Here is an 18,683-nt window from a genome sequence, read left to right on the forward strand (position 1 = left end):
TGCTCCGGAGAATACAAGCTGACCGTGGCCACTGCATTTCTTGAGCCCATCCCCAGGTAGAACTCCAAGGGACTCATTCCCACACTATTTTAACCCACTCCTTGCTTTTAATCTCTTCTCCAGAGCTGTCAGCACAACAGTGGCTCGCTGCCAGGAAAGGAAAAGCCGTCACTCCTGAATGGTGGGCCCGAGCCAGTGCAATTACCAAAGCAGTGCTACTTCCACATGCCTTTTTCTTCCGTGTGATTACATTTTAGGAGAGACTTTCAGCTGGTGGAAACTGGTGCTGCTCAATGCAGCCTGCAGAGCCAGGTTTATGTTGGCTGATGTTCCAGCCTTTCTTTGTATTCATGCAGCAGAATCAACAAGACCAGAAAATACCCTTATGAACAGCTCCTAGGAGTATAAAAGTTACTGAGTTTGTAAATCCGACACAGTACTGCGAAGGTGTAAACAAATATTTTACTTTTAAACCATGCAAAGTGCCAAAAGCATGATAAAGACTTTCCTCTGCTCAGGACTTGGAGATCCAATACACCTCGAAAACAAAACCCATGGCTTTCTGAACTCTGCACAGCAAGTTCCAAAGCACTTGAGTCACTCAGTCAGTCTGAGCACTTCTGGGGAATTTTTCTTTTGCGAAGGAAGAAGAGAGAGGGCAACTCTGCCACCAGCACGGGAGCCCATGGCCGACATGAACTGAGCAAGTAACTCCCACCATTGCTTTGTCCATGAGCTGGTCTACAGCTGTGCAATACGCAATATCCCAACATGTGTGTAGGAAGGAGTCTTTTATACCCAAATTTCCTAGCCTTGATTCCCAGAGGGGTAACTGAGTGCTCAGTATTGACACAGCAATTCCAGCCATACAAGTGCTGCTGCCTTCTTCCTGGGGCATCCCTGAGCGATGCGTGCGAAAACACCAGGAGCTCTCAAAGTCTTACACGGAGCAGGGAAGCTTTATCATCACCTGATTTAGAAAGAAAAGTCCCACAACAAAAATGAGATTTCTGCTTCTAAATCTATAAAGTATGTTTGTAATATTTTCCTCTGACGATGCGTTGTCACAAACGAGCTCGCATCCATTCAGCAGAGCAGGAGAGTTGCAGGACGCTGACTGCAGGAAGCTGGTGCCACATGGAAAGAGTCAGGCATCTTTATCTCAGTATCAAGAGAAAGATGATTGATCTGCAGGCTCCAGAAATAGTTACAAAGCCGGGAACGGAAGAACTGGCAAGAACCAAATGCGAGTGGGAAGGGAAATTCAGATTAGATTCTGGAGGACAATAAGAAGTTCAAACCAATAATGAACTTCTTGTGGAGAGGTGGCAGTTAAAGCACGTTTGTCTCCTGGGTTGTGTAACATTCTTCAGTGTCATGCCAAAGCTGCAGGAAGGAAAATAAAATTCTCCAATTTCTACTCTACTCTACAGCCTGTTTGGACAGGGCACGGGCTAGACAGCAGAGCAGACGAAAATCAACTATTTTATCCAGGGCCTCAATTCCTGAGGTGCAGAGTGGGATAGTTCTTTCCTTTTACATTGAGAAGGCAGTAATGAAAGCTGCTAAGGTGGGTCTGAATTAAGGGATCTTAGTCAAGCACTTGCTGCCTGCCAGTGAAACCCCAACATATCGAAGTGCAGCCACTTGGTGTTCTCTCACCTTTTGCCACCTTGAAAATCAGCCATATATTTTGCACACACAGCAGCTGGGGTGAAAAGAGGGTTTCCTAACAGACAGACCCATGGCTCATGTAGAAATCCTCTTCAAACAAACGCGTGGATTTACCTGCCCTTTCTGAAGCTACCTGAGCTCAGGCAAGAATTTATATGGCGCACATCTCATGTATTGGGCTTGTTTAATGAAAAAAAATAAATTGTTTTTTCTTTTATACAATCCCAATGACAATTGCCATATTTCCCACAAAGTGGTAAGCTGTTTGACGTAGGCAACTTGAGACACATCAGGATGCTCAGACTGAATGAGATCAAGAACAGATAAAAACTGTGAGGACATGGACTAGTAGAGGAACAGGGAACAACCTCGCAAAGAAGTTACCATGTCAGCTGCTGCCACTCAAGGACCATTTATAGCAAAACGATTTTTTTGATTCTGGCATCTTTCAGAGCACTCCATTGCCAACAAAGGAATGTCTGGAGTCGGGGAGCACTTTGCCCGTGCTGGAACATGGTTCTCCCTCTCTGATACTTCCCTCCTGACCCTAAAACACATACTGAACGGATTTAACTATAGAATACACTATTCCAAAATGATACTAAGGAGAGACAAGTGCTACTTCCTTGACTAATTCCTGTGTTTATTTTGAAGTCTTCCGTATTTTAAGTAGAGACAAGCTGGAATACATGAAAACATAAAATAATCAGAAATATAGGGGAGGCAAGCTTATTTTGCTCTCGCAAAGATTTGTTGTTATGTCTCTGTTAGCAAACTGCCTAGAAGCCATAGGTTCTGTCTCCCCCACTTCTCAAGCTACAGAGCCATTTAATCTCCCACCCTGAAATGAAAGCAGAATGGGAAATGCGAGCTATGTAATCACACTGTGTGTATATTTTAAGTATCTATTAAATGCATGTAGGTCATGGGGAGTTAAAACTGTGAGAGCAAAAATTTAATCTTTGAAAAATAATAACACAGGGTGTGGATGTTGCTGCAGTTAATTATTACTCTTAATACATTAATCAATGACATTTGACACTTGCAATATTTAGAATAGTAAGAATCTATCTAAGGAGCTCAAATGTAAATTAGAAATGCAAATAATGGTGGACCATAAAGCAAAGGAAGCCATGGAGATTTGCATGGGAAGCAGGTAATATTGTTTGTTGTGTGTTTATATTTATATTATGTTTTAATTATATTTTATATAATTATATTTTCTGGATGATACTCTTTTTGGGGGGAGTTAGGAAAAAGAATCAATTGTTACTGAAAAGACAAAGGTAATTTTAAGAACTGATCTGAAGGAAAGGAGAACTGTTTACCCTTCAGAAGGGATGCTGATGTTTCAATAAACAAGCTCAATATAAAATAGCAAGAAATATGAATGAGGCAAACCAGAAAAATCACCAAGGCTAGAGAAGTGAATACACTGAATTTCTGCATTTAGGGAGCTGACATTTTTGCTCCTGACCAGGTGGCACAAGCTGCTGGTAGCTCAGAGATGTCACTGATCCCAGCACACCTAGCAGCACCACCTGCGAGCTCAGGCCTGTGCATCCTACAGTAGCTGCAGAAGACAAACAGATGACAAACCTCCAGAACCAAAATTCGGATCTCTGCCTTGCCACAATACTTTCAGCTCACTTTTGCCTTGCCTTAGCTCAGACAGAGCAGGTGAGATGGGAGCAGGAGCTCAAACACTGGCCTACATATGGCATGGACTGGCTTCCCTTGCCTCCCAGCTTGCAGCGATGGGGTGCTGCCCCCGTGGCCCCCCTCCCTGTTCTTTTCTAACCGCTGCAGTCCCCTCTAAGTGCACACATCCTTTCATCTCGCTACAAACACGGCGTGACTCACACTGTTATTCTTGCTGCGCTCTGCCCTTCCCCGCACTAGACGTTCCCAGTTCCCACCTTCTGCGCTGGATTCCACACACCCCACACAGCCATTTCAGACCATTAAGGCTTTCAAAGATAGTAAAACTTCCCAAACAGAAGGCGCACTCCAGTGCATTCCCGGTGCACGAGAAGGGCACTTCCACACCCACATGTTCTCTCGGAGAATATCAACCACCACCCTAGACAACATCGCTGCTATCAGACTCGGATGAAAGCACTCAGAGATCACCCCTAAAAAGTCTTTTTCTGTCTCCACTGCTGGACACGGGCTCGCTGGCTCCTCCATGCCAAGAGAAATCCAAATACCCTGCTGTTGGGGGTCACTTGGCAGGTCCTCCACGAGCACTGTGTTTCCCTTCATCTCCACGACTGCTTCTCAGGCAGCGGTCAACACTAAACTATTTGGGAAAAGATGCAAGGGTTTCTAGATTGAGCAGGGATGGGATACCCTGGTTCCAGAGTTAGAGAGTTGTTTAAACCTCGAGACGGGTTGTTTTCAAACTTTCTCTTCCTAAATTTAGTAACTTCACCAAGTAAAGCTTTGGACATTCTTACCCAGCCAAAACGCCGCATACGGTCTTTTTTTATAACGTTCCCTCATTCTTGACCTCGACATCTTCCCCTGTCAGTGAATTCCATGGCACAGCTACGCTTTGCATGAAAATAATCTGTACATCTATCTGACAGCTTTCACCTAGCTGAACGTCCCTCTTCCTGTGTCACAACACAGAGAACAGAAACTCACGGTCTGCCCTCAGTGTCGCAGTACTGTGTACGTTGTTTTTTCTCCCCTCTTATTCATCTTTTTCCAAGCAGCAATCCTAATCCTCTCAAGCTTTTGCCACACAGTCGTTTTTCTAAGCTCTGGGTAGTTCTGCAATGCAGTACACAGAGCCGGGCTTCCTGGTTGCTGCTAAAACATGGACAAAGTTTTGCTGAAGTAAATACACCCTGGAGGAACTGAGTGGCAATGAGTCTTTAAGCAGGTATTTCCTGCCGTTCTCTGGGGTGGGAGCACAGAGAAAGGAGCCGGGTGTCCCTGGGTAGGACACAACCCGTGCCCACCACCCTTAGGATCTGTTCATGCCCCTTCCACCCAAGGGGAAGCTCCACCCTTTCTTCTCCCCTGGAGCAGCGCGCCGCTAGCCCCCTCTCTTCCCACTTTCTGAACTCCCACCTTGGCTTCCACCTCCAGACATCTGTCTCCTGTTGTTTTTTCCCCTATTTCAACCACTTTCGCGTAACTTTCTGACTGAAGCGTCTTTCACAAAGCCGGCTCAAACGTTTCACTTTCCTGCTGAAGCCCTGGAACCTTTATTTCCCTTCTTCTGCCTAGGTACGCATCTCAAAACTGCAAAAACATCAAAAGAGTTCAGTAAAGCTTACCGCGCCTCTGAACTTCATTTCTGCCTCCTTCCAGCTCTCACAGCACTTTCAGAGACTTGGTTTATGCTGCGGCATAAAGCAGGAATCTGAGGACAAGTTCTCCCTTCTGTCAGTTGCCTTATTTTTTTTTTTCCTTTTTTTTTTTTTTATGACATTTCGGTGCAGTCAGAACTCCCTCCCTCCCACCAGCTCCTACTGGAGCATCCTGGAGAGGGCGTTTTACAAGGAAAGGGAGGGGAACTCTCCTCCCCTCCCAGAGAGGAGGCACGCACACGGGCACAGACCATGAGAGGCAGTCCAAGAGGAAAGAAGTCAGCTGCAGCCTGCAGGCACAGTCCCCACTGCCCAACGACGGGAAAAACGGAAAGTAATCACAGACGATGGAAAAACTGGTGCAGAGCCCAACACAAAACCACAGCAAACAGGACAGGAAGCCATATGCATGCTACGGGAAATCTGTGCCTGGAACAGCAGCAGCAGCAGCAAGAGGGCTCCCCTAATCCTCTCCAAACTCACCCCAACCACAGCAAAATCTCCCGGGCTTATAATCACACTTGTAATCGTTCTCTCTGCAAATCAAAGGACCGCAACAAGGCCTGGGGTAAGACAGTTTGTCTGTCCTTGCAAGGACTTCATGTATTTGCTCAGCAATATTTTACTCCTGAGAAATATTTTGAGACACCCACCTTCAAAACAGCCCCTCTGCACGGAGGTCTTCGAGGCCCTTAGCACAAAATAACCAGCTCTACCCCGTAAGACCCCTCCTTACGGGCCTTACAACCACAAGTTGCACGTTTACTTGTCTCAGAGGTCACTGGGATTTGGTCTGACGTAAAATATTACTGGCCACAGCCACCCCAAGGCTGTGAAAACCCCCCAGCATCCAGAGCTAAGGACAGTTTGACAAAAACGTGCAGGCAGCCTTTGCATGTGCTTTAGGTGGAAAGTGAAAGGACAAGAGGCAATAGACACAAGCTTGGAAGTAGGGAAATTCCAGTGAGATATTATGAAATAATTATATTACTTTTCACAATAAGAGCCGTCAAAATACTGGAATAGGGGCCCCAAGAAGTTGTGAAACTCCATCCTTGGAAATACTCAAGACTCAACCAGACAAAGCCTCAGCAACCTGATCTAAACTGGCCCTGCTTTGAAGCGGGTTTACACCAGAGACCCGCAGGTCCCTTCCAACCTAAACTATCCAATTATTCTGTTATTTCGCTCCTCGATGGCTTAAGCTTTGTGTCTATCCTGAAAGGCATTTCAGGTACAGTCAGTTAGAGCCAGAGAGCTGTTAGAGATAGCACGCTACCCTGGCGCAGGGCCCAGCCGAGCACAGCACCTGTCAGGTATTGCAGGTCACAAGCAGTTCACATGCGAGCACACAGAGCTGCTGCCTGCCAGCTGTGCTGGAGATCAGGCAGACAGACCCCTGCAGGAGGCGACTTCTGCCCTCAGCCACGTGACCTGCCATTTCCAAGCATCCGAAAAAATTAGTCATCCATTTGATCTGACTCCTGGCAGCTTGAAGAAGAGGACGGGTTTCTGTCTGCAAGGCTCACAACACAGATAATCACAACCTGCACAAGGCGTATTCCTCCTTTATACCACCCTTAACAGCCCACTCTCTTCAAATATTCTGTAATATGGGACTCTACAATTAGCCAGGAGCTACAAATTCAACACGTGCTTATCCAGAGTGTATAAGGCACTGCCCACACACAAGGCAAAACGCCTACCTTGCACCTGCAGTTCAGAGGTCTCCAACTTAGCGTAACGTTATAAACTCATCAGCTGAATTTTCAAAGGTCAGTTGTGCTAAATGCACGCATCTGCACAGAGAAAACATTGCACACATTCATCCTAAAGCTCAGGTTTACCCTTTCTGTAACAAAATTTGGAAAGTATGCATTTTGGTAAGTTAACAAATAAAACGTGACATGTAATAAAAAACACAACCATGATAGAAGCCTTCCCCACTTAAAAGAAAAGAAATAATATTCTCCAAATTAGTCATATGAGGGACGTGCGTTGTTCGGTTTGCCACCTCTGTTCACATCCGTCCAGCAGTGAACCAGTGATGACAGCTGGCGTTCAGTGTGACAGTGACTTCAGTGTGATACCTACATCTCATGAGGATTTGAGCTGGTGCAAGAGAGAGGTTGCAGTTTCCTCTTTTCAGAATACAATGTGCTGCAAGAAAGATTATATTCCCATTGATTTTGATCCAGTTCCTATGAAAAATAGGGCTTGAGCTTGGATTGGGCTATGTCATGGTGACAGAATAAAAGAAGAAAGACGAAAGGAACGGATTTCCTTTCTCTAAAGACTCTCTGGTCCCTAGGTGTGTTGGTCTCAGATCGGATGTAGCCGCAGGAATGCAGGCAGCACGAGGCACTACTGAATAAGCCCTGCTTCACTTACCTGCCCAGAATCAACATTACAAGCATCTCGGCTGCTGGAATGCGTTCACAGACATCCACAGAGCAGTCACCAACCAAACTCCACAGCACCAAAAGTCAGGTTCTCTAAGCACTGAACAAGCAGAGCCATGAAATCACCCCCAAGCCTGACTGCTGCTATTTCACGACTGGCACCATCTGGAGCCAGCTCTCCTTGTAGGGTTTCAGTTTTTAACTTATTGAATTCTATTATAGAAAGCGTAAAGCCAAGCTTTAAAATGAAAATACGGAAAGCAAAAAGCTAAAAAGTTTTGAAGTAAATCAAGTAAAGTAAAACAGCGCCATGCGTGGCCACTACTCAACAGGAAGCTATTTAAAACCCAAGAAACGAAGCCGATGTCAGTGGTTCAGTGCAGCACTGCTCTCTAATTAGCTCTGACCCAAGGCCCCAGCACTGATCTCAGAGAGCCCGCGCTGTGGTAGATGTCATTCGTCAGATGAGGAAGGTACCAGCAGTTGCAAGGACTTGTGATGAAGCTGGTATAACACCTTCTGAAGAGCTGTGGTGCCACCAGCTCCTCTGCCCTAATTAGGTTCCAGTCTGAAAAATAACTCGTAGTACCTCTCAATCCCTGCACAACTCTAATTGCCGTTATTTTTATTCACTTCTGATCAGCAACAAACTGAGGATTTATGTGAATTGTTAACAGAAGCAGCCTGAGGACACATTTCAAAGGTCGGTTTAGCATTGGCCTGATTTGGAGCATTTATTTAGAGCTTTCATTTCATTGAAAGAAATAAACAATAATCCAAAACCCTGCTCAGTGCAGGTGCACAGGTTAAGATCAAAGGTAATCTAAGCTTTACTTCCCAAACCGAGCCACATCAGCCGTTACCAAATCACAACAGCAAGCCCTGAGCCAGGAGTTTTCCACCTATAATTAGAAATGTAGCCCGGCAGCTCTAAATCTTCAGGAGGAGAATGTCAGCTCTCCACTATCATTCCTCTAATCAGTCTAGTTGTGGCCAAACAACACAGAGGTCAGTAAAATTCATGTTTCAGTTTTAAGTTATGTATCAGCACGGAGTTATCTTCACACTATCAACTTCACCTTCCCCACTGTCTCTGTTTCCTAGCGATCCTTCTCAGAGCACATCTTAAGCCTGAAAATGCCACCTAAGAGGAGAATAAACAAATATATTCAGAAATACATTTTTACACGCTTCCCTTGGCTTTTTTGTTTTGTTTTGTTTTTAGTGCAGTGGAACCTGCACTATTTATATATTTATTGAGAAGACCTTTACTCAAAAGTTTTTTTTTTTCTCTAGCCAATCTACTACCCAACTGTTGTTGGGTAAAATGCTCCTGCCTGTAGGTTAGCCTAAATTAGGAGGAAACAAATATTTGGAAAGCAGAGATAACCACCATAATTTTGATGTATAAGATCTTGATGCTATTAAGGTGATAAAACCAGGCTCTTCCTTTCCAGTAACAGAGAGCCCAGCCCTTGTCTGATTTCTGCTGAGGATGGCTAGCTAGCTCTGTGTCCCTGCTACAGGCAGCTACAGGCACAGAGGGATGAATCAAGTTTTCCAGGCCTCACCAGTTAGAAATGACTCATAGAAACCCTGGATCAGAGCACTGGGATTGCTCTGCTCGATGCTGATAAGAGGCTGATTCCCTGCATACAATTTCACATTCAAAGCAAGGGGATGGAAGCCTTTCCTGTCAGCCCTGCTCCAACAGGCTCCCAGAGCGCTGTGTGACTTGCTATTACACCCGCGAGCAGTGCTCTCCTGAAAAAGAGTTTGGCCCCGTGAAGCTGGCACTAAACAAACCACAGCCTGTGCCTGCACTGAGCAGATTCTACCACACAACATAAATCCAGAGGTAAGAGATTTGGGATTTGGTTTATGCTATTCAGAAGACAACGTGGATCACATCTACATTAGTCCAAAAACAAAGGATCAAGTTCATCTATAAATGCATAAATACGTATTTTAAATAATATTCATTATTTCTGCCTTGCAAAAGAACTGCAGAAAAACACACATTCCATAATTAGAAAGTACTTGGCAAGGACACCATGGGAAACAAACCACCCTAAACAGGCCAGGAATTTGAGAGACTCCCTCTTGCAGGTCAGAGGAAAGTATTCTGCAAAAAATAGAAATTTCTCTAACCTATCAGATGTGTCCTGCTGTCCACATTATACTGATTGAAAGCTGATTAAAGCGCCTCGCATTTTTAAGACACCCTATGGCAGAAACTGGAGGTGCTGAGGGACATCTGGCCCATTGCTTAGGAAAAAAGCCGTGTTCCAGTAGAGGACAAACGTCTGACCGCACAACATCTGAATAAATCAACGCCCTGCCAAAGAAGCAACATTAAATATTGTAACAGGCTTGATAACAAGGCAGAATCTCTTCCCCATACTGTTAGCTCTGCTAACAATCGCCTGGTTTCTACCCCTTTTTGTTTGTACTGATCCACCTCTCCTTTCCCCTTGCAGAGTGACCAGATGTCCCCAAAACAAGCAGTTAGCAAGAGAAACATGGACATAGGACATTGGACCCTGGAGACACAGCATTCCTGGTCAGTTATGAAACTGCAGACCCACGCAGGTTAAATCAGCAGCCTGTTGTACTCACTGAAGAGGTGTCTCAAGATTGCAGAGTTCCTTAATTTTACCACGAACTTGATGACATCACCACTTCTCTGAATCCTTGAGGTCTGTGTGAATGTGTTTGCACTGCTGTAGACAAAAGCTTAAAAATATAATAGGTGTGGCCAAAAGGGTTCAAAACCCAGAAGACAAAGAATATTTAAATTATTATTTTGGATTCTAATTTATGCTTTGTAATGCCTAAAACTGTCAATACTGGTTTTGTTTGTTTCAAGGAAGCTTCAACAGTGAGAACACTGAACTTCTCTTCTTCCCAAGCTCAGCCTTTTACAAATAAACAAGAATACTACAAAAAGCTGGAATATTAGAGAAAATGAAGATGCTGTCCTTGGACTCCTACACTTTCAGTGTAAGTGCTATATGTTTTGATAACTCTGATGATAAGACGTTTGAAAAATGGCAGATTAAAAGCCCATATGCAGCAGCACTCATATTTAGGTATGGCTCCTGCACACACACAATAATTCAGGGTCTATGACGTGAGTGGAAACAGAAACTGGGTTAATGCAACAAATTACGATAATTTTTCCTTGTTGTTGTTCTCTGCTGAACCAACGAAACAGAAATGGATGACTGGCTTTGACAGTGACCATCAGAACAAAGTCCTACTGCATAATTACCAGATGCCCTTAATATGATGCCAGTTGGTCTCATGCATGTGGACACTCTCACCGCGTCACGCTCGCACCCTGCCCTGTGCACGGCTTTGTTGGGTGCTCTACAGGACTGCAAGGCAGTCGGCGCTTCAGCTGATTTTACAAACACAACTTACCCATTCTGAATCCAGCAGTGATTGTTGAACTAACTTCAATAGCAGAGAGTTTAAAAACAACAGTTAATTCAGTTTGATTGCTTTGCCCTTACTTTGATACAATAATTTTAAGCAGCTCCCCTGCAGAGTCCGTGGCAAGAACAAGAAGAGCCTTTTGACGGAGCTGTTAATACAAACAGCCTGACTCAGTTCAGCTGATGTGCATTCCTCACAACTGACTTTCTAAACAGTCACTCCCAGTGGCAGGACCTACATCTTCCTTTTAAGGGGAAAAAATGTTTTCACAGGAAAAATTAAGTGTTCAAAGCCTTTACATATCTCTGTGCTTCAGTGACCAATCTCTGCTTTAAAAATACCTCCTTTTTGCACACTCAACTAAGACAACTCCCTCCTTAGCATAAAATTGTTCCTCTTTTTAACCACAGACATTAGCTTTGTACAGATGCCCTGGTAGATCCAGGTAAAACATCCTATTATTTTTGACACAAGCCAACATGGAAAAAAAATAAAAAAAGAAAAAGCAGTTTTCCAAGGCATTACGAAGACTCATTTTGAGAGACAGAAAAAATGGCTGAGAAAGAACAAGCAAAACTTACAGGCTGCAGACAACGCTTTACAGCTCACACTGGTGACTGACAGTTCCTATTCCTTCAAATTTCTTTTTCTGCATTTCTGAAAAGAGGCTTAGTGTTAGAAAGGGATTAAGATTGGAAAGCATAACAAAAATTTCTTTTTCTACCGACACTAGATAAGAGAAGAGTGAACAGTGCTGCTTTGCCTGCATGTTAGAAGAAGGAAACAGGATTTCCCTCTGCTACTCCCTCAACAAGGTCCCAAGGAAATGTTTCTAATAATAGGAAATTACTATATAAGGCCAGATCAGCACTAAACTGTTTGCAGTCTGGAAAAGAAGAACATACAAGCGTACTGAGCAGGGACACAGCTGGCAGAGCAGGGCTCTTCACACGTCAGTATTCTCCAGGAAGGCAGTGAGCAGTAACCTAAGGCTCCCCTCCGCAGAGATGGGCAGTATTTAACCTGTGACTCCTCTCTCCTGAGCAGAAAGGGGCCTCTCCCACAGCCTGAAACAGAAAACTAAATGTACGAATTAGAGCTGCTACACCCTCTTTATATCACACCCCTGCTTTTCTTCATGTGAGGAAAAGGATAGACAGAAAAGACTTTGAAATCTGTAAAGTAACACCTGCAAAGCAGGGCCGAGCACATCTCTGATACACAAGGGGCAGGAAAAGAGAGGGCCTGTCCTAACACTCGTGGCCAGCAGTAATGCAGAAGAGGACAGCTCCCCTACCTGCCCTTCCTGGAGAGTAGATCCACAGAGCACAAGTTTGCTGCCCCATTTTATCAACTTGTCAGCTCTCTTGGTCATTTTGTGTTAAACTGTAAAGGTTTTGGGCACCTGTGGAAGGAGCCATTTAATTTAATTTTCAAAGTGTTCCCATATAACTGTATCCATTAATATCTTGCAGGCCAACAGTTTCAGCAACAAACTGTTGTACATAACTACAAGCCACGTGCATGTATCTCAGCAAAACTATCGGACTCCTGCCTAGGGCTGTAATTGTAGCACCAATGCACGCTTCTGTCACTTGAACAGATACAAAATTTGCAAGCCCAGTTAAAGTTTTTCCTCCTTCTTATATAAATTAAAAGGGGTTCCTACAACAAAGCTCAGAAAGACCTTAATTGGATAAAGCAATATAACACGAATATTTCCCTGTGCTCCCCAGTGAGGTCTCTCTCTCCACCTGTTTTGTCTTTGGGTACTGCCAGAAGCTCTCAGCTCCCAGTGCAGAGAAGCATCCTGAGCATCCACAGTGTGACACAGCCCCTGAGCTGCCATGGAAATGAGCACAATGCATGTGCCCAGACTGCCTTATCCCCCAGACTTCTGTTCTGTCAGGAAGAGATGTTTGTGACAAAATGGATAAATAATTTTGTACCTGTAGGCCTGCTACCTCCTACCTCTCTCCTGTCTACAAATGCAGCCCCTGCAGATTTATGCAGCTTCTAGGGGAACGTGGAGCCAAATCCCTGCCAAGATTTTCAATGTATTAGCTGGTACGACCTCCTTGAGCTGAAAGGGACAGCTTGCTGCAGCAAAGTTAGGCTGAGCACAAAAAAAAAAAAAAAAAAAAAAAAAGCAGGAGCACTATGCCACACTGCAACATGCCACAACTTTGCAGTCCTGGTGAGAACAAGCTGAGATTTAGTTCTCCACACTGTTCCAGAGGACTGCTCCAGTGTAACCAGGCTCTCGGGTACATTCTTTGCCAGTTGCTCACACCTTGTCCTTGTCCCCATGCTACCTGGCCAGAAAAGGGTGTGCACTCAAGGGCGTATTAAGCTTTCCAGGGCGTATAGCAATTCTGTCCCAAGAGGATGTTTCATGTTTGACTTATATTTAGGGGCATCTTGATTTCTGAAGACTTTTAAATTGACCTTTAGTTTTGTGTCCTGTTAAATACTTCACATTCTTGCCTGCATGGCAAGGGGGGAAACCAAGAGTTGGCAACAGGCAGGTTTTTATCAGAACCAGTGCTTATGACTTTTAGAGAAAATGAACTACAAAACTGTAAGTTTCAGATTAAATAACCTTATGCCTCTTTTTTGGGATCCAAAAGTTAATTAATTTTGGAAAAAAACATTTTGGGAGCTAGCTTTCTGTGCATCTAACTCCGTACAAAGTCTCATCTTTAAGTTTGGACCCTAACACTGTTGTTTTATCTACTTATTTTTGGTACAAAGTCACAGGATACAGTCAGTAACTTGTTTGTTCAGTTTCAAAAAGTCTACTCCAGGAGAAACAAGATATTTGAAGCTTTTCCTTTTGGTGAGGTCTGAATAAAGCTATTGTTGAATTCCTAGTCTGGCGTCAAAACCGTAATTTCTCTGCTACGCAGAAACTGGAGCACAGGTAAATCTCGATTATATTAAGATTCCAGTATCACAAAAATGAAGGGCAAATAGCCAAAACTTTCCTGAAAAGCATGGGAGAGTGAATCATGTGAAATATACTGCCTGATTTTTATTTTTTACTAAAATAACTTGTAGATGAACGATGTCCCAGCAACTTCTCTTACTCCTCACTCCTGCTAGTGTAATAACAAAATGCCTAGTATGCAAAATTTATAGTAGCGACATAATTTATACATTAGCATAATTTGTACCTCAAGTTTAGGGAAATGTTGATGTAAGCACTTTCACATTGGTACAATAGCATCTGTCATAGGTTTGTTCCATGTAACATCTATAGTTTCCTTAAAAAAAACAAAACCAAACCACATCAATTTGCAAGTATTCTGCTACATTTCATTCCGACACCAGAAGCAGGTGAAACCTGAGAGAAACAACATTCTTATTTTCCTTCTGGGTGTGACTCTTTAGATGAAAACCTAGCAATGCTGTGAGCAAACTACGAACTACCAAGCGGAGCCAAGTTCCATGAGCCCAGAAAAAGGACACATTCAATCCTGCAGACATTCAAACAAGTGGAGTAGTTTTTAATTTGATGATTTATAAGCGCAGAGTTTACAGGCACAATTTGTACTTCCACCACTTTTTTCCCCTCTGTCCCAAACTGACTTTGCTGGCCTAAGATAGGCGGTTATTTTGGGATAGCGAAAGCTTTAAAGTTCCAATAAGACTATTAGGAACACATATGGTACAAAACTTCTTTCATACCCTTCTTTGTAAGGGAACAAAAAGCATTTGGCATTTGCTGTGATGGCATAAGTCCCCTACGAAAAGTTTAAGGAAAGTTTTAACAACAGTCTGGAGTAAAACTAGATTAGGAACCCAAAATAAGAATCTCCACTGATCTGTAGAAATTCCAGATTATGCTAAAAGAAACGGCCTAAGCAGTTTCCAAAAGCAGACGAAAGAAAAGTAGACACACAGTGCAGACTGGCTATCTGGCAGGGTGTCAGATTTGAGGCCTGGCAGCTAGCGGGAGCACGTGGGCAGATGATATTGCAGCTGGCTTATGTCTGAACTGCTTCCCTTTACCCCGTCTCTTCTGTTGCTTCTGAAAAGAAGGGGAAAAGCCACCAGATGAAGGGTATTGTCTGAGGTAATCTCCTTCTGGCCAGTCTGACAGCACCCCAAGGCTTCCACTGGTCTTTAATGTTTTTGAGAATTGCAAAAACTTTTATCCTAAATCAGGTATATCTTCACTTAGGACCAAATAGGGAATGATGAGTTGCCATCATCTTGGCAAAAGTATCCCAGGATGCCTGGAAAACACAGACATCATTTTGGAAGCACATCCCACATCCACTGGCATTAGTGTGCACCTATCAGATGATCCAGAATATTGTTTCCCAGCATTTTACAAGTTTATACTCCTATTGAATCAAAGTGCTGACAAATCAAGATTTTTTTGAACAAACTAAGTAATTCACATGGGTGTTAAAGAAGAAAATTATTGGCTTGCAACTTAGAAGTATGGGGAATATTTCATCTCCATGATATGGTTTCAATTCTGCCCACACAGGAGGGCTCCCCTATCATGCTCAAAACATTTCTAAAAGTTTCTGCTTTATCAAGGACATAGACTTAATCAAAACCAAAATACACAATAAAGAATAATTGGGGGGGGCTGTTCCTTTGCGGTTCTCAGGAATGCAAGTTCCACATCTGGATAAACACAGGCCTATGCAGTGAATGGAAACATTCATTTTCCCCCCTTCTTTCTTTCTCTCTGATTTACCTATGGTCCTGCATTGGGCGGCTGAAAACCAGTGGCAATCCTGCTGATGCAGACAAAGTTGGCAGCCACAGGCAGGCAGAGGTCGTTACCCTGTACAGCTACCATATCAAAGAAAATTTCTTTTGGTTATCTCCAACTCAAACAAGAGCTCTTGAAGAAATTCTCATAGCTCCTGTGACTTGGGTATTAACTACCAGTTGTGACAGTTGAGATATTACTAGCAACAGAAACTGTCCCACAGCACCATCCTGTTCTCCATCAGATGAGAACCAGCACCCCAAGAGTCAGAGGCAGAAAAGGAGAACCACCGAGCTGTGCTGATGCAGACAGTGAGCACATCCTTAGAAAAGGCCAAAAAGTGGAAGTTATCTTTCTGCCCTCAGGCCCCCAGTGTGTAGATGGGAGTCCCTTCCACATACGGCCACGTCGTGCCAGAAGTGCACAGGTTTGGAGATCTCAAGGAAGCTCGATAATTTTGTTCCGATAGTATCTGACCAAACGCCGCTGTCCGTGGCAGCCAGGACAATGACAGGAACCGTCAGAAGCCTTATCCCAGCGGGAAGGGAACAACTTTGTTCCTTTGATTCGGAAGGCACAAGTTATCTAGATCTCCCTGGGGAAGGTGAGGGATCCAGGGCCATGAAGGATTCTCATCTCTACCCTGAAAGGATAGTCCAAGAGTCTCAAGAAAAGGTATCTACCATAGAAAATCAATACATGTTATCAAAGCCCATAACGTAAGAAGTCCATGCAAAATGCAGGCAGCAGTTTCACTCCTGTGTCTGAATTCTGGTTTTAACAGCCCTCAGACAGTGCCAAGGCAGCATCATTTGCTGCTGTAGCAACACGAGCCCAGCCTCAGCCACTCTACTATAACGAGAGGAGACTGCAAAAAGATGAGAGCTGATATGGTGCTCGTGGCATGCCCTGCATTAGCCCTGCTTCCCTGATACCAGTGGGAGCTCTGCCATCAGCTTCAGTTGTGCTGGAGTACACCTATGATAGAAAAATAAGGAGTTAAGCTCTTTCAAATCAACTGAAGAGAAAGAAAAGCATCAAAACGTGAGGTTTTGTTTCCAGAGCTATTGTTTGAATGGCTAGACTAGTAAAACAGAAGGACGCGGGGAAGTTCATCACTGTAAATTATTGATCCGCTGCTTTCTAGACACTGAAGCTGGTAATTAAACAAAGAGTAAAAAGATACTTCATCAATTATAGAGGTGTCACTTTAAATTACACTTGCCCCAGGATGAATAAAACACATGGGTTAAATGCTGCGGGTGCTTCTTCATGCCAGCTTGTCGTTCAAAATGTTCACTATGGCACTGATAATAATTCTCTTGTGTCACTGCTGCTGAGCTCTTTGTACATATTGAGCCAGATAAGGGGAAACGAGAGCTTTTGTTTCACCAGTCTTTTCACACAATGTCCTGAAAACACAGTCCCATGGTCGGGAGAGAAGATTTGGAGCTGTGATCAGCGGGATCCCTTTTCTGTTCAACAAGCTTAGTTATATGGCCATAAGTCAAGGCCACAGCCCCTGCAAAAACAGCCCTCCCTGAGAAATCAGGCAGAAAAGTTTTGTCTACAACAGCAAATTGTGAAATGTGTGAAGCACTGGGCAGACATCAGACACTGGTAGGTCTTTCTTATGGTTTTTAGAAAATATATACATGCACACACTCTGCAACCTCCAATAACACTGCTTCTGAAGGAATAAGATGATGACATCAGAGATACCCTTTTAGCAGAAATCATGTCACAACCATCATTATTACTCAAATTTGATTTGTGACACTTTTTTATGCCAGGGTGCATGCCTTACAGCATCAGGCTTAAAGTTACCTCAATTTCATGTGTTAAATGTTATAAATAGGTACAAATATATTTGCTTTAATGCTCATTTTGAAACCAACTCATCATCCAAAGAAGAGCTTGTCCTTCTTGCATTTAGTAGCACAGAATCACTCTAGAACCACTATTACAACTCTGAAAGAGGTCTCACTACATGAAAGAATTTATTGAAGGCTAAGTTCATCAAGTGATTGAGACAGGCCAGGGAGCATAAATACTCTAAGCAGAAAACTGCATATGCAGCACAAGCAGACAGCTTAAAAGTGCATGCAAAGAAACCTCCAACAGGTGGACACAGCTGGCATCCTTCAAGGAGCAGAAGCAGCAGTGAAGCAATAATGCTAGAAGGCAAGAACAGAGAAACAGAAGTTGCTGATGGAGCAAGACGATCCTAGAAGTCAGAGAACTTGTGTTTGCCGTGGTGAAATGTGGAAGTGAAGGGATACGCAGGTAGTGAGGAAAGAGAGACAACTGGGAAGCTGAAGGCAATCATCACCTGTTGATGGAAATATTACAGGTGAGAGATGAAGGCTGGACTGTGCAAGTTTCACGAAGGAAAGAACGGCACCTCTTGGTAGGGGGACAGAGAACCAAAGAGCCGAGCTGACTCTCCCTACCGCTCCCCAACTAATGAGGCTGAAGCACAGGGAGAACAAGCTCTCTCGTGGGCCCGATGCCAATTGCTCTATTAAATTTTCTTTGCCAGTTCTAAGGAGTTACACAACGTAGGGCTTTATTCATAAATGCCTGATGGCGTCCTGCGTATACATCAGCTTCTACCAGCAGAACAGTGTTTGTGGGAAATGTTAGGAAGAGTGTCTAAGAGAGATAAAGCCTTTGAGTTGCAGACAAAGCTGCCAGCCTTCATTTCCAGCTTGTCGGAGCAAGTCCTTCTTGAAGTCAGCAGCCTGGAATGAAGAGAATCTGGCATTTGTGCATGTATGTATGGTTCAGTCAGGGCGGAGGGGCTGACTTTAATCATACTTTCCACAATGGGGGGGGAGGGGAAATGTGGCAAAATACAGCAAGCGACGGGCGTTATCTGCTATATATTCACAAATTTCCCCTCTCGGACTTGGTATTTCAAGTGTGACCTCCTTTCCTGCTTCCACTAGTCCCTAGAGGAAAAGTGGAAGGGGCACACAGAGCTGGAATTTGAGAGAAAATCCTTCACATTCTTGAGATTCCCGGGGTCTGTGATAGGCAGCACAAAGGCAGCACACATTTGTCTGGTGATCCTAAAAATTCCACGTTCTGGAGAATTACTGGAAC

At 43.9% G+C, this 18,683-nt stretch overlaps 1 protein-coding gene across 6 annotated transcripts in view; it reads right to left on the reverse strand.

The window, feature by feature from the left end:
* Window positions 1-18,683, reverse strand: part of MYO1C (myosin IC) — a 58,094-nt gene that overhangs the window by 28,399 nt on the left and 11,012 nt on the right. For 2 of the 6 annotated variants that reach the window (XM_082776351.1, XM_082776350.1), the window contains exon 1: window positions 4,965-5,499. The exons of 1 other annotated variant lie outside the window; for it this stretch is intronic. In XM_082776351.1, coding sequence (XP_082632477.1) covers window positions 4,965-4,982 — 18 coding nt within the window. In that variant the 5' untranslated portion in view covers window positions 4,983-5,499. 3 more of the 6 variants (XM_082776353.1, XM_082776354.1, XM_082776352.1) reach the window with 3 other exon arrangements.

Source organism: Aythya marila (assembly GCF_965140915.1).
Source record: "Aythya marila genome assembly, chromosome: 20".
In the NCBI taxonomy this organism is placed as follows: Eukaryota; Metazoa; Chordata; class Aves; order Anseriformes; family Anatidae; genus Aythya; species Aythya marila.